At 39.2% G+C, this 17264-nt stretch overlaps 1 protein-coding gene across 2 annotated transcripts in view; it reads right to left on the bottom strand.

Moving 5' to 3' along the window:
* LOC138319247 (cytoplasmic dynein 1 heavy chain 1-like) overlaps window positions 1–17264 on the bottom strand; it is a 61973-nt gene that overhangs the window by 13951 nt on the left and 30758 nt on the right. For both annotated transcript variants that reach the window (XM_069262269.1, XM_069262268.1), the window contains 26 exons: window positions 16941–17105; window positions 16579–16812; window positions 16241–16415; window positions 15919–16072; window positions 15516–15681; window positions 15240–15403; window positions 14736–14922; window positions 13954–14430; window positions 12918–13009; window positions 12613–12706; window positions 12311–12502; window positions 11946–12125; window positions 11659–11812; window positions 9636–9831; window positions 8659–8776; window positions 6875–7090; window positions 6549–6687; window positions 6311–6411; window positions 5942–6126; window positions 5685–5754; window positions 5304–5450; window positions 4686–4836; window positions 4168–4421; window positions 3888–4019; window positions 485–579; window positions 144–246 (listed from right to left, as the gene is read on the bottom strand). In XM_069262269.1, coding sequence (XP_069118370.1) covers window positions 144–246; window positions 485–579; window positions 3888–4019; window positions 4168–4421; window positions 4686–4836; window positions 5304–5450; window positions 5685–5754; window positions 5942–6126; window positions 6311–6411; window positions 6549–6687; window positions 6875–7090; window positions 8659–8776; window positions 9636–9831; window positions 11659–11812; window positions 11946–12125; window positions 12311–12502; window positions 12613–12706; window positions 12918–13009; window positions 13954–14430; window positions 14736–14922; window positions 15240–15403; window positions 15516–15681; window positions 15919–16072; window positions 16241–16415; window positions 16579–16812; window positions 16941–17105 — 4341 coding nt within the window. The remainder of the gene's footprint in view (window positions 1–143; window positions 247–484; window positions 580–3887; window positions 4020–4167; window positions 4422–4685; window positions 4837–5303; window positions 5451–5684; window positions 5755–5941; window positions 6127–6310; window positions 6412–6548; window positions 6688–6874; window positions 7091–8658; window positions 8777–9635; window positions 9832–11658; window positions 11813–11945; window positions 12126–12310; window positions 12503–12612; window positions 12707–12917; window positions 13010–13953; window positions 14431–14735; window positions 14923–15239; window positions 15404–15515; window positions 15682–15918; window positions 16073–16240; window positions 16416–16578; window positions 16813–16940; window positions 17106–17264) is intronic.

Consider the following 17264-nt stretch of genomic DNA (forward strand, 5'->3'; position numbering starts at 1 on the left):
GTTGTTAGTAATTCTGTATTTACCTGTTGTGCTGTAAGTAATTGTGTATTTAACTGTTGTGTTGTTAGTAATTCTGTATTTACCTGTTGTGCTGTAAGTAATTCTGTATTTACCTGTTGTGCTGTAAGTAATTCTGTATTTACCTGTTGTGCTGTAAGTCCTTGGAGAGTAGACACAGGCTTTTCTGTCAGCACAGCTTCCTGATTCCTCAGGAAATAGTTAAACTCATCCTCAAAAGTGTTCTCTCTACAACCCACAATATTGCATTATTGTCATAAAAATTACGGTATCAATCAATCAAATAAATGCTGGAATGTTACTCTACATATTATTTATTAACTATCCATCACAGACGTCTTCAAATAAAATGTGAGAAAGTCTATAAACTAACTATCATAAAGATTTTACAAAATATCTGGAGTCAAACCAACTGATTTCCTCAAATTACCAACAAGAAAACATGTATAAAGAAGAGAATGCTAACCCTTTGAGTCCTTTAAGGAAGATCCTACACATCTGTATGGCAAACGTGATCCTGTCCTGGTACATCATACCACGACCCACTCTCCCAAACGTCTCCTGTAACACAATGTTTACAATCAATCTTATACTCCTTATTACATAAGAAAATCATCAAATCCTTTATCAGCAAGAGGCTCATAGGCTATATTGGTCACTTGGTGTTTGATATATTCTAGTCAATAATATGACAATATGTTTTGTTCAGTTTTTATGTTTGTGATGAAAACCATACACATGCAACAATCAATGTAAACTATGACCTGACATGATAAATATATGTAATGTAGGTGTATAGACTAGGAATGGATTTGCCATGGCCTGACTGGGTCTGACCAGGAACATAATGTTACCTGACTGGTAATGATAAAGACCTGACTTGGTCTGACCAGGAACATAATGTTACCTGACTGGTAATGATAAAGACCTGACTGGGTCTGACCAGGAACATAATGTTACCTGACTGGTAATGATAAAGACCTGACTGGGGACTGACCAGTAACAGAAAATTACCGGACTGGTAATGATAAAGACCTGACTGGGGACTGACCAGTAACAGAATGTTACCGGACTGGTAATGATAAAGACCTGACTGGGGACTGACCAGTAACAGAATGTTACCGGACTGGTAATGATAAAGACCTGACTGGGGACTGACCAAGAACAGAATGTTACCGGACTCGTAATGATAAAGACCTGACTGGGGACTGACCAGTAACAGAATGCTACCGGACTGGTAATGATAAATATCTGACTGGGGACTGACCAGTAACAGAATGTTACCGGACTGGTAATGATAAAGACCTGACTGGGGACTGACCAGTAACAGAATGTTACCGGACTGGTAATGATAAATACCTGACTGGGGACTGACCAGTAACAGAATGTTACCGGACTGGTAATGATAAATACCTGACTGGGGACTGACCAGGAACAGAATGTTACCGGACTGGTAATGATAAATACCTGACTGGGGACTGACCAGGAACAGAATGTTACCGGACTGGTAATGATAAATACCTGACTGGGGACTGACCAGTAACAGAATGTTACCGGACTGGTAATGATAAATACCTGACTGGGGACTGACCAGGAACATAATGTTACCTGACTGGTAATGATAAAGACCTGACTGGGTCTGACCAGGAACATAATGTTACCGGACTGGTAATGATAAAGACCTGACTGGGTCTGACCAGGAACATAATGTTACCGGACTGGTAATGATAAAGACCTGACTGGGTCTGACCAGGAACATAATGTTACCGGACTGGTAATGATAAAGACCTGACTGGGTCTGACCAGGAACATAATGTTACCTGACTGGTAATGATAAAGACCTGACTGGGGACTGACCAGTAACAGAAAATTACCTGACTGGTAATGATAAAGACCTGACTGGGGACTGACCAGTAACGGAATGTTACCGGACTGGTAATGATAAAGACCTGACTGGGGACTGACCAGTAACAGAATGTTACCGGACTGGTAATGATAAAGACCTGACTGGGGACTGACCAAGAACAGAATGTTACCGGACTCGTAATGATAAAGACCTGACTGGGGACTGACCAGTAACAGAATGCTACCGGACTGGTAATGATAAATACCTGACTGGGGACTGACCAGTAACAGAATGTTACCGGACTGGTAATGATAAAGACCTGACTGGGGACTGACCAGTAACAGAATGTTACCGGACTGGTAATGATAAATACCTGACTGGGGACTGACCAGTAACAGAATGTTACTGGACTGGTACTGACCAGGAACAGAATGTTACCGGACTGGTAACGATAAATACCTGACTGGGGACTGACCAGGAACAGAATGTTACCGGACTGGTAATGATAAATACCTGACTGGGGACTGACCAGTAACAGAATGTTACCGGACTGGTAATGATAAATACCTGACTGGGGACTGACCAGTAACAGAATGTTACCGGACTGGTAATGATAAAGACCTGACTGGGGACTGACCAGTAACAGAATGTTACCGGACTGGTAATGATAAAGACCTGACTGGGGACTGACCAGGAACAGAATGTTACCGGACTGGTAATGATAAATACCTGACTGGGGACTGACCAGTAACAGAATGTTACCGGACTGGTAATGATAAAGACCTGACTGGGGACTGACCAGGAACAGAATGTTACCGGACTGGTAATGATAAAGACCTGACTGGGGACTGACCAGGAACAGAATGTTACCGGACTGGTAATGATAAAGACCTGACTGGGGACTGACCAGGAACATAATGTTACCTGACTGGTAATGATAAAGACCTGACTGGGGACTGACCAGTAACAGAATGTTACCGGACTGGTAATGATAAAGACCTGACTGGGTCTGACCAGGAACATAATGTTACGGGACTGGTAATGATAAAGACCTGACTGGGTCTGACCAGGAACATAATGTTACCTGACTGGTAATGATAAAGACCTGACTGGGTCTGACCAGGAACATAATGTTACCTGACTGGTAATGATAAAGACCTGACTGGGTCTGACCAGGAACAGAATGTTACCGGACTGGTAATGATAAAGACCTGACTGGGGACTGACCAGTAACAGAATGTTACCGGACTGGTAATGATAAAGACCTGACTGGGGACTGACCAGTAACAGAATGTTACCGGACTGGTAATGATAAAGACCTGACTGGGGACTGACCAGTAACAGAATGTTACCGGACTGGTAATGATAAAGACCTGACTGGGGACTGACCAGTAACAGAATGTTACCGGACTGGTAATGATAAAGACCTGACTGGGGACTGACCAGGAACATAATGTTACCGGACTGGTAATGATAAAGACCTGGCTGGGTCTGACCAGGAACATAATGTTACCTGACTGGTAATGATAAAGACCTGACTGGGTCTGACCAGGAACATAATGTTACCTGACTGGTAATGATAAAGACCTGACTGGGTCTGACCAGGAACATAATGTTACCTGACTGGTAATGATAAAGACCTGACTGGGGACTGACCAGTAACAGAATGTTACCGGACTGGTAATGATAAAGACCTGACTGGGGACTGACCAGGAACAGAATGTTACCGGACTGGTAATGATAAAGACCTGACTGGGGACTGACCAGGAACATAATGTTACCGGACTGGTAATGATAAAGACCTGACTGGGGACTGACCAGGAACAGAATGTTACCGGACTGGTAATGATAAATACCTGACTGGGTCTGACCAGGAACATAATGTTACCGGACTGGTAATGATAAAGGTCTAATTGGAACAATGACCTGACTAGGGCTATATTGGTAATGATAAAGGTCTAATTGGAACAATGACCTGACTAGGGTCTGACAGAGGCCTTTCTGGGCCTAATTGGGGACTAACCGTGAAAATGTTGTTGGTGATGGAGTTGAGACGTGCTGAGTATTCCTTCATGCCTTTCAGTTTATCACTGCTCAGTACAGAATGGAAAATTTCCAGGAAGAACTGCAGTGAGTACTGATACAGGAAATGGACCTACAAAATACAAGGGTCAAAGGTTATAGTAGGTTACCATACAAATACATACATAATTATATTCACAAAACATAATCATTTCACAGTCATAAACTTGTCATCAATCAAACACAAAATATTTGTTTTAATTTGGTAGATGGTGTTATACCTGTTGTAGTCCCTCGAGGGCGAAGTAGATACTGCTACAGGACTGAGCCAGAGGAACATACTGCTGTGACACAGCCTCTACCTCAGCCATCACAATGTCCGTCTCCTCAACCTTCTTAGCTACCTCGGCCGCCTCATTCTTCAGTGTCTCCAAGTGGGTGATGATACTGTCATTGTCAAGGATACGACCTTTGGACTCATTTAGAGCTCCCAGTAGAGATTTCTCCAGTTGCCGCAGTCGCAGTTGGAATTCACCTGAAAGGGAGACACAATCATTTTTATTCAAAACCATTAATAATCTACATAAACTAACACATAAATGGTTATAGAAAACAAACTTCAGTTATTGGTTTTGTTTCTGTCTTAACATTCTAATTGCTCCGATCATTTATCAAACCTAGGTCTATGGGTGTATTGACCAATAATTCTTTTAAGTGAGCCAAAACAGCATGTTTATGGATTATGGATAAGCCACACAGATCTGCTTTTTATCACACAGTATTGATACTTGATACAAACCTTGTAGTTTGAGTAAGTCAGATCTCTTGGCATCTACATCTGGTCTTTCTGCCTTCAACACTTGATTCAGACACTGGTCCTGTAGACTGCTCCTAGTCACAGTGAAGTTCACAAAGGTCACACGGGAGCAAAGGTCAGGGGAGAAATCAACCTGTAACATAAATCATTAAAGGTCAATTGGGAGCAAAGGTCAGGGGAGAAATCAACCTGTAACATAAATCATTAAAGGTCAATTGGGAGCAAAGGTCAGGGGAGAAATCAACCTGTAACATAAATCATTAAAGGTCAATTGGGAGCAAAGGTCAGGGGAGAAATCAACCTGTAACATAAATCATTAAAGGTCAAATGGGAGCAAAGGTCAGGGGAGAAATCAACCTGTAACATAAATCATTAAAGGTCAATTGGGAGCAAAGGTCAGGGAAAAATCAACCTGTAACATAAATCATTAAAGGTCAAATGGGAGCAATGGTGCTGATAGCATAAATCAAATGAAATAGTAATCTATATTATAACTGGAAGGTAATTGAGTTTCAATATACAGCTAAACACCTCATTTTCTTTCTTGACCATGAGTATCAAAAATACCAAATTGTCATACCATAGTGAAAGTTCACTTACATAAGGGTCACGTGTGGAGAGGAAGATGGTGAAGGATGGAGACAAATCAATGTCCTGGTCTCCGAGGGTAATGAGGACACGTCCCCCGGTCCTCCTCAGTTCACGGTTCAGCACAGGGTTGAGGATAGGGTCATAGCTCTCCACATCCTGTTCAGGAGACGTTATAGTTCTAATATCAAGTTCTATACTTCACAGTATAATAGTAAATCTCCATCCTGACAGGTGAATACCTGTGTACTGACCAGATTAATTTGTCAATGTAAGTCATTTAAGTTTTAACTTTTACACTAAATGATAATTTTATCAAAGAGTTGCTCAGTTATTTCAAGCATCACTCACTGTGTTAATTCAGAATAGCTTGTAAAAGGAGAGCAAACTTGCCTGAACCAACAATGGGTTTCCAAACCGAAGAGCACTCTCAAGATTCTTTCTGAAGGCATCATCCAGGAAACTGTAATCAAAATCAGATCTTAATATAAAACTTGTAAGATACCACGGGAGGACATCTAGATCTATCACTTAACATATAACTAGAACTGTAAACCAATGGCTAACTATTAGTTAAAAGTTCATATAACTTATGAAGGTTGAAGTCTACCCTACAAATTATGATACAGTAACATTACCTAACAACCTACCTGGTTTTGGTGACTTTTTTGTCTTTGTACTCGTTCATGATAAACTCTGTAGCCTGACCCGACGGGTCGATGATAAGAGGGTAACGGTTGAAGCGTTTCAGCATGATTGCATTTTCAGCGCACAAGTCATCTGCTGGTAAGGTATTAGCCTGCCACCTCAGTCTCTCGTCAGCATTACACAGGTACTAAAAATACAAAGAATACCTCAAAATCTCACTGACAAACAAAATGTCTTCATACAACACATGTATTTCATTATAGTATTATTATTAAGATGTTGATAATAACTTTATGTTACTTAGATTTTACATTCTCATCTCCTGATTTCGTTGGAGAAGTGAACTGTTATACTATTTGTGATTTGCTCACCTCGACTCTGGCCAGGTCCGACCTGAACTGTATGTGTGCCTGCTGGAGATGGGACGACCAACTGGTAAACAGATTCCTCCTCATCTGCTGGTCAAAATAACCTACAAACAACAAAGTGTGATCCTACTGTCAATAATTCAATAACTTCTTCAGAGACATTTATATTGAATATCTACAGCCATTACCTACTACTACACACATGTTTTACTAGAAAGTATCTGTATATATATTCACATACCAGCATAGGCCATGAAGGCAGACGACAGGAGGACATCACCAATAATGGTAGCCATCTGACTCTTAAATGTCTCACTTCCTGCCTCCCAGCGCTGTTTCTCATTACCCAGACTATTCAACAAGGCAACACTTCTCTCAACCTAAAACAATTATTGTAAACATCAACTACAATATGTATCTTCTTACTGAATCACTGACCAAAGACAGTCAGGTCATTCTACAAAATCATATTGAATCCTTTATACAGATGGCTTTGACCGCCTGACATTGGACATTAAAGTTCATAGAAGACTACATCAATATGGATGACCTTGACCTATTACTGACCTTGGCCTGTACAGACGAGAGAGAAGACTTGATGGCCTGAGCCTGTGAGATAAGTACAGCATATTCCTCCTTGTACTTGGCAATACTGCGTTCCAGCTCACTGATCAGCTTGTTCACCTCGTCGCCCTTCAGCCGGTTCTCTTCCGCCTGATTTTCTAATCCCTTTAATTCATTTCTTAGGGGTTCTACCTTCTTCAGGATGTCTGCATAGTTTAGCTGTAGCATCAGACAAAACATTACAGTACATATATGTCAGTCATGCCTGACCGAAATGTCCAAATATTGAATTTAATAAACATTGTCAATAATAAATGTATCATGAGTATGTAGAAACAAGAGGCCCATGGGCCTTAACGGTCACCTGAGTTAGAATATATAATGAAACAAATTAAAGACATATAAACACTATATGCTGGTCCCTGAAGTTGGTCAGTGATTTATAAATTTCACGTTTTAGACTATGAAGAGTATTTGCTTCCATCAAACCTGTGAACTTAGAGGTATTTTTTGAAATTTTAATAATTTTGACCCTTTTTGGTCCTGCCCCTCTGGTCCCCCAAGGGGTCCTCGAGGACGGATATGAATGTTAAAATGCTATATCTTAGGCTAATAATTCTTATCAAGTTTGACTAATTTCCTACGAAAATTGGGCAATAATGTTCACAAATATGTTTTTCCTATATAAACTAAAGTAAACTTGACCCCTCCCCGGAGGGTAACGTGAGACCCCAAGGTCATATAATTCACAATTTTAACACCTTAAGACCTTTCCATAATTATTTGATTCCACTATATCCAGAATTTTAGAAGATTTTTGAAGTTTTAGCCTATTTGACCCTTTTTTTGCCCCGCCCTCTGCCCCCAGGGGATCGGCCAGGACCAATGTGGATATGATATTAAAATGCTATCTCAGGCTAATAATTCTAACCAAGTTTGAGTCGTTTCCAATGAAAATTGAGCAAAACATGCTCATAAATGTGTTTTCCCTATATAAACTATAGTAAACTTGACCCCCTCCCCAGGGGGAAACGCGAGACCCCAGGGTCATATAATTCACAATTTTTGTAAAGGACCTTAAGACCTTTCTATTTATGAAAAGTATTTGATTCTACCATTTCCAGAATTTCAGAAGAAGATTTTTGAAGTTTTAGCCTATTTGACCCCTTTTGACCCCACCCCTAAAGTCCCTGGGGGTCAGTCATAGAAAATTTGTCAATAGGATGAAATGGCCATCTCATACTGATAATTCTGACAACATTTGACTCATTTCCTATTACAAATGACCAAATAATCCGCAAAAATGTGTTTTCCCAATATAAACTATAGTAAACTTAACCCCCTCCCCAGGGGGAAACTAGAGACCCAAGGGTCATATAATTCACATTTTTTGTAAAGGACCTTAAGACCTTTCTATCTATGAAGAGTATTTGATTCTACCACATCTGTGAGTAGAGAAGAAGATTTTTGAAATTTTACTCAATTTTACCCCTTTTGGCCCCTCCCACAGCCCCCTGGGGGGTGGGGACCATATAATTCACAATTTTGATTGGCCTTATGCCTAAGAAGGTTTGTGCAAAATTTCATTGAAATTGCTTCAGCAGTTTTGGAGAAGAAGACGAAAATGTAAATTGTTTACGGACATACGACGGACGACGCACGACAGACGACGACGGACAAAAGGCGATTAGAATATGTCACTTGAGACTTCGTCTCAGGTGACCTAAAAAGTAAAACCTCACATAAATGTTTTGCCTGCTGTAGTAAAAAGCAAAACATTTACTAACCTGTGCTATAGCCCATTTGACCATAGGTCCACAGGCCAAACTGGCACGGTTGACTTTCTCATAGTTGTACTCTGGGTTGGCCATGTATTTAGTCTTCATCTTGTGACGAATGTCATCCCTGTAAGAAACAAATTTAACTAACATTTTGTCCATTTTATATAGCATTATTATAATATAATGGTAAACTTTTTGATAGGGTACAACCCATTAATAATTAATTTACATTTAGATTCAGCATCTCCTACTTACATTGGTGTAACAAATGATATTTATACTGTTGCTTTCTTGGTCTAAAATTGGGTAATTTATCTGTAATTAATCCAGAAATTTGTTGTGACTTACTTCCCTGATCAGCTAGGAATACCTTACACACCTACTAGTACTTGCAAATAATCAATAAACTACTATTGACCTATCTACATTGCTTGCTGACCACATCTTTCTGACCTGCCACCAAACAGGAGAAGGGAAGACCACTAACCTGTCTCCCCGGCATGACCTTGACCTACTTACTTGATGTCCTCAATGTGCATTTTGACTATGTTGGAGATGAAGTTATCCTTGACTATCGCGGTTCTGATGGTGCGCCAGTCAGAGGCACTCTCCCCAATAAGGAGACAGATGGCCTCAAGGGCTAGCTTGACTGGGGGAGGGGGATTGGACATGGTTCGAATCTCCACTAGGTCCTTCTTTTTGATCCCCTTCACAGCTTGGATAGGCAGGCAAGGAGAGAGAAGCACAGAGGTCACACACCATTTACCTAATACAATCTGTAGAATAGCCACCCATACATCAGCAGCCAGTGTAGCAGAGAAGCTTTCAAAATCAAATTCTATGTAATACCTGTCTAATGGTCAGAATGTTTTTTATGGATATTGCTATTTTAGCATGGTTGGCTGTTTCTACAAACATGAAGACTAAATCCCCCTAACCCTGACTTAGATAGTCAATGCCTAATATGGTTCCTATAAACTCACGGAATACCAAGAGTGTCGAAGTTGACAATGGTGGAAATGAAATTTTCTCTCATAATGATTCCTCTGAGTGACTTCCAGTCGAGGTCCTGTTCTCCAAGCAGGGTACAGATGGACTCTATGGCCATTTTGACAGCATTGGGAGGGTTGGGGAGGGACTTGACCTCCACAAGATGCTGTTTCTTGATAGATTTGACAGCTGAAGAGAGCAAAACACAAAACAGAAACATAACAAAAGAAACAAAATATACTGAGCATGCTTAATGAAACAGAATACAGCTTGTCAACCACTCTATACAACACAACATCTGGACACACACATAGAGACAACATCACACTCAGCTGTTACACTGGTATCATTAGAGACAACATCACACTCAGCTGTTACACTGGTATCATTACTCTCTATATCATTTGGATTTACTAAATGAATGTTTTAATCTATGTATATAATGATCGACTACATCTAATAGTGTCTACAAACATTTTTAATCTGATAGGTATAAATCAAACTATCAAACATAGATAGATAGATTTTCCTAACAGTGATATATGATGTTTTTAATGTCCTGCTAAATTATTATCCAAGTTATAAAACTGCCTGATTTAAAACAATATTCTGTTGAATCTTTGTAAAATGGAGATAACCAATAACTAAATTGCCTTCCATGCTTTCCATGCATTCTTGCTCTTAGGAAATATATAAGTCTGCACAATTCATGTAATTTACTGCTTATAAATTCTTTAAATCAAAATTGGCGACATGAAGAGCATTTTACCATGATGTTAAGTGATCTACAGTTCTTAGTGATCTCCCTTTACTCTTAGTGATCTCCCTTTACTCTTAGTGATCTACAGTTCTTAGTGATCTCCCTTTACTCTTAGTGATCTCCCTTTACTCTTAGTGATCTCCCTTTACTATAACTCCAGTATGACAATAGTATAAAAGCCATAAAGCATGTAATATTGCTGTAAGCCATTGAAAACTCAATACATTGACACAAAACCATTCAAACTAATTTTCAAAGAATAAATTCATCTTACAAAATATGTAAGTCTGATTTGTTACTGTGGTTGTAGTTAATAGTGTATGTGATTAATCACCGAAGTGTGGGATGGTATCAATATTGTACAGGGACGATTCAAAGTGTTATAATGCCCATATGGTGAATAACTGTAAAACCAGAATGGAAACAATATGTTTGTATTTAACACAAAATGATACAATATGTTTGTATTTAACACAAAATGATACAATATAAAACGTTTTACTATGAAGCACCAAGTGATACGATATCAAAGTATTTGTATTTAAGACAAAGTGATACAGTATGTTGTTATTACATTTAATACCGAGTGAAACAAAGTGTCTTTATTTAATACCATGTGAAACATTTTTGTTTGTGTTATAGAAATGATAAGAAAACTGAAGATAAGCTGATCTACACAACACAATACTCTATCCTACATCCTCAGCTGTCCATCTATCAGAAGGAAGGGCGCCGTCAATTCTAGTATTATGGCAGTGTAGGCAAAAATACAGAGAAAGATGTTTTAATGGAATCCTATAACATTTCCCCTTATTCCATTTTATAGATCTGATGACAATCAATGAAAAAAATTGCTTTTAGATCAAATCACATAAAAAATTCAATTCATAGTAAATGTCATATAGAAAGACTTTCATCCTTGTAATATTAGGAAAAGATGAAATTTATAAAACAGAAATCTAGTAGAACAGTCATACAAACAGGATGAAAATATCCTAAGACAGAGAAAGATAAACACACAAATATATAATTCATATGATGTTATGATCCCATGAGAATTGTGCCTCAAGGCAGTTTATTTATGACTGTTCAATGAATGTTGATCAACTTAGAGAATTGTCAATGTGCAGAAAGCTCTCTATGAAATCTATACTAGTAAGTTATCTTACACAGCTTATAACTTAAACCATTACCTGATGTATGATCAATAGACCTATATCAAAAGTAGCTTTATATACTGGCTGTGTGTGCCTTACCTTGCTGGGCCTCTATAACGGCAGGCTCTACTCCAGCTAAGTCAGCTTTGACACTGGCTGACTTCTCACCAATTATCTTTGTCTGCTCTATAAGGGCCACCTGGATTTCCTGTGAGGTCATTTTCTTTCTCTCAGCCTCCTGCTGATCCTTCACCTATATTTTTTAACATTAATGTGATCTGTTAGTCTCCGATAGGTAAATTAATAATTTTATCACTTAATTGGGAATTCAATAAAAAAAAAATTTTTTTTTACATTAATACTGTTTATGTTGATAGCATATTTACCATCTGTTTGAGTTTGGCGTTGGCAGCTGCGTTTTTTTCCTCAAGCTCAATACGTTTGACAGAAAGCGACTTTTGCAATTCTTCTACCTGGTCGACGGTCTCTCTGATCTTCTGTAGACCGATGTTCAAGTGGAGTTGTTGTTCTTCTAAGTCAGACCGCTTCTCATTGTACAGCTTAGCCTATAAGAAAGCATGAAATCAATTACTAACTAAGTCCTAAAACAGGTTACATAATCAGCATTTCCAAGATTTTAATTTCAAATATTTGCACATCAGATATAAATCAGTGATGCTTTACAATTTCTCTGTGTTTGAATACAGTTAATAGAGCTAACAACAGAAAAAACCATTAGAGCAACACTTACAAAGTGGTTGATGAAGTCGAGATAGTGTCTGGGGGTGATGGCCATACAGCGCCCACCTCTCTTTGCTACACGGGCGTTGGCCTGGTGTAGTGACAGGTGAACATGGACAAAGGCATTGGTTACAGCCTCTCTGTGGGACGGGGATGCAGACAAACCCTCGTAGGCAGCCGGCAGGTAGTCAGGAGCGATGTACTACAACAGCAGAGTGTATCAATGAACCACGATCAAGTAATGTCAATACCAATCAACTGAATATTGTGGGGTGTAAACAATGAGGTACATATCAAGCTAGTAATACTTACATTAGACTTCTCCAAATCAATCTTGTTGGTAAATTCTTTCCCGACATGGAACAAGGCTCCATTGGACCAATCTCCAAACCAGTTCAGGACACACCTGGAATGAAAATTATCATATTGGATTATAATATTAATTTAGGGAAGCTGAGATATTCATGAACTTATGTCTAGACATTGTTTGGAAGAAACATTCCTCTATTATGATGTTATTTGTCATCAATATTAGGTCAGAAGTTGATAATTATTGAATATCCTTCAACTTACCCTGACATTTGTACCAATAGCCAGCTATTTATAACACATATTACCTGTTAAAGAGAGCGGGGGATGTAGCAGATTTGTCTTTCAGGCCTTCTGATGATGGGTTCATAGTAAACACAACATGGAGATTCTTCATTACCTGAAAACCAACCACAATATAACCATGAATGCTTTCAAGGCTACAGGTACTAACTAAGCTCAACTGTGGCAATGACACAAATTCCTTCTCTATCAAATAAAGTAAATATCATTTAAGAGGTATAAATGCTTTAAACATACAACCCAAAGAGATCTTGAAAGATTTAAATCACCCGACTGACAGTATTTCTTGTGGTGTGAACCACCTGTACATTATGTATTACCTGTCCTATGAATCACCTGTATATTATGTATAACCTGTCATGTGGACCACTTGTACACTATGAATTACCTGTCCTGTTAAGGCAAAAAAAAAATCTTTGTTTCAGGTACCCCTACCTACCCTAGTTTTTACCTCTGACCCTAGCTATTTTATCACACTTTTTCAAAACAAAAATGTAGTGTGTGAAGTTTTCAGCTTAGATTTTTACAGAAGTATATCCAGATAAAGCTAAATTAAAGCAATGAGATATAAAAGACTTCTAGTCAGCCTTAAGCCTGAAAGACAAATTACTTTTAAATGTAGAAATAAAGCAACTGAACCCCTTCTTAAAAAAAAAAAAAATTAAAATAAAAAAAAAATTCCGACCAACCTACCCTATTTTTTTTGTCATGAAACCTGAAACATGCATATAATTTTTTTTGGCCTAACCACTTGTACACTATGTATTACCTGTCCTGTTAACCACTTGTACATTATGTATTACCTGTCCTGTGAATCACTTGTACACTATGTATTACCTGTCCTGTGAACCACTTGTACACTATGTATTACCTGTCCTGTGAACCACTTGTACACTATGTATTACCTGTCCTGTTAACCACTTGTACACTATGTATTACCTGTCCTGTGAATCACTTGTACACTATGTATTACCTGTCCTGTGAACCACCTGTACACTATGTATTATCTGTCCTGTGAACCATTTGTACACTATGTATTACCTGTCCTGTGAACCACTTGTACAACTCTTCGCCTGAGTCCAGCATGAGCCCCTCCCTCTGAGCTCCTTCCTTGCACTGTGTCATCAGGGTGGTGTATTCATCGCCCTCAAACAGACCTGGAACTTCTCCGTTAGCTAGCAGGGTGTTCATTCTTTCCAGGAAACTTGAGTCCAACACATTAGATTCGTCCATGATAAAGGCAATCTTTTCATCCTTACAACCTGACCGACGTAACACAATCCTCAAGTCCTCGTCAAAGTCAAAAGCTGTGTATTTATTGTGAACCTTAATTTGGTAAGTACTTAGACCATTCATCCAGGCCACAAATCTTGACAGAGTTGTCTTTCCTGCTCCACTGACCCCGATCAGAAGGACATGACCTTGGGGCTGTCGGAATATTCTGTCGATTCTGAGGACGTGGTCCAAGACCTCATCAAACAGCACCAGAGGTACATCCAACTCCTCTTCATAAAACACCTACAGCAATAATACAAGAACATACAATCAATACGGACAGCATTGGAGAATTTCAATATTTACAAACTACGAGTTTGAAGGCTTAGTTAAAATTTATTTTTAATGTCTGTTTACATAATTCATATATGTAGTTATTACAGTATCCCCATCTAGGCAGAAGAAAATTCAAGGTAAATAGGCAACATAGGAAATGTCACCAAGAAATGACAAAATAGTAAAGTAGCCATGATTATGTTTGACTATAGCACTGGTTAGTATGAAATAATACATGGTTATGATCAGGCAGGGATCAGACTGAAGCCCACCTTGAGCCTAGCCTTGGTATATTCCCTCAAGTCCTCCCTATCTACAGGTACGTAGTCCTTAGACATCCAGTTACTGAAAAGGATCGGTCGTGCCAGGGCAGCATCACGGTTTATGTTGGTGAAGTGTTTCAGAGCAACCATGTCCACATTTTCATCAGTCCATCTTCTTTCCTCATCCTCAATCAATCTGCATAATCACATACAAATACAATATCAGTTTTTACAATGCTTAGCTTCAAACAATATCCAAATTCTGACATAGTGGTACAAATCATTTCAAGTCAAAATCTGCTAAAACATTTACTGAATTATTGAACGATAAAACTGATTATTTTCAGCTTGCTGAATAATCAAATGAAAAGGAAATTTTAATGAAAATTGTGTGTAAAAGCATTTGATTTTGGTGTGAGGTGTAGGAAATATGAAATGCACTGTATTTCTTATCTACATTAGCAATGTAAACCTATTTTGTATCATTAGGCCGACCGTGTAGTGTATCCTTACCTGTCCTGGAAGAGACGGAGAGCTTCGTGGGCCCAGATCCGGACCAGACCTTCCACAGACAGATTATCCAGAGGTCGCAGGGCCTCACAGATTCCACGTACCCACCGCGTCATCTCACGAGGACTGTACACGTAATGGGGCTGCATGTCCTGGGTGAACCGCTCCTACACAATTTAACAACAACATCTGTACTGCATATTATTGTTTAGACTTGATTTAACACAATGTTATGATTGTTAAACTCGACTGTAATGATTCAATCCCATGACTTCTTACCTGTGAAAGGAGATAGAACTCCACCATAGCGTTGGTTAGAGGTTCGGCGTACGGCTTCAGACTTGGCACCAGTCTCAGCATGGCCCTGTTGAATGTGCCATAGATCTGTGTCAGGGACAACTTGCCTGGGTAGTCCACATACACGATAGGTACGTGGCGCAGGAACCTGTCGGTAGAAACAAAACACTTACATATTGGTCTCTTATTAATGTCAATTGTAGTTATAAAGAACAAATAATCTATTTTTTTTTTTAAAATAAAAAATTTTGGAATCAATTTTGTTTGTACATAGTACACATTGCCCAGCAAGGTAACCTATGGAGTAAGAAGTTCCAGTAAAAAGTATTAAATGAGAAACAGTATCCAAGCAATAAGTTTATAATAAGTGGATGGAAATATTTACCTGTGAGAGAGTGGTTTTCTGCCTGGATCTGTAGGAGGATTACACGCTCCAACGAACTGGATCCTTTCAAACTTGACCCAACTCTGGTCAGAGGTGCGGTAGAATCCACCATGCTCCAGTATTTGTCTTAGGAAGGATATCACTCTCTGGGTACCTATCCAAAACAACATCAGTCAAAAGTAAAGTATAAAACGTACCAAGCTTTAATGATAGAAGTCAGTTGAGATAAATCATCGGCCTGTAACCAATACCATGCTATTCCCCTAGTTCTTGAACTTATGACAGAAGGAGAGAGCTATTGGTAGAAAAAAGAGTATCATACCATATTGGTCCATATTGGGAAGGTTGATTTCATCACAGAACAAGACAAGCCACTTGTTCATCTGGACAGGGGAGAGCACCACGCCATTAGGAGTACGTTTGTATTCACAGTAGTGGTCAAACGTCTTCAGCAACAGCTCAGGGGTGGTGGCACTGGAGAAGTTGAGGCCAACAACCTACACAACAAAACACATTATAATAATAGGATAATATTTTATTACATTTTGAGATTGCCTCAACATAATACTCCTTGATTATGTTAATTTAGTATTGACAGATTGATAATGTATTAACATCTTGAGCACCAAAAAAGATCAATATACCAACTCTGTTACATACCTCCATGTCTGGCAGTGAGCGGAGGGCACTAAACAAGGTCATGGTTTTACCAGAGCCAGGAGGGCCACACAGGACAAGGGGTTTGTGTTCTGCCAGCCAGGTGAACAGTAGGGCCTCATGTCTGACAGTGTCAATAGTAGGGATGACCACGTCAGGAGATGCGACCTTGTGGGTCTCTACTTCCACCTGTGGTACACGGGACTGCCAGGGGACCCATTCGCCAGTGATAGACACCTACAAACATCACAAATATATTATAGCAAGTTAATATTCTGATAAAATGCACTGACTTTTGTTTACACTTTGCTTTATACAATCGTCAATGTCAATGGTTATAAATGATAAAAATTTGTTGTATGTACCTCATAGTCCACGATAGGATGAGCAGATGATGGCAGGGCTGTGGTGGTACAGCTGCGGATAAACTCGCCCATATCCTTCCTCATTTTGAGTGGTCCATCTCCGGTCATGGACCAGACCAGACTGTAAATCAGGTACTTACTGATGTACTTCTCCAGCTGGTCTTGCTGTAAAACGCAGTAATGGTGAGAGTTATTAAGTAAGCAAAATCTGTGTTTATAATCGAAGAATATTTGCCAATAATATAACAGAAATTGTTTAGGTAAGTGGCGAAGAGATATCTAGCACAAAAGAGTTTGACTGGTCAAAAGAGTTCAGTTGACTTA

Source organism: Argopecten irradians, chromosome 3, assembly GCF_041381155.1.
Source record: "Argopecten irradians isolate NY chromosome 3, Ai_NY, whole genome shotgun sequence".
In the NCBI taxonomy this organism is placed as follows: Eukaryota; Metazoa; Mollusca; class Bivalvia; order Pectinida; family Pectinidae; genus Argopecten; species Argopecten irradians.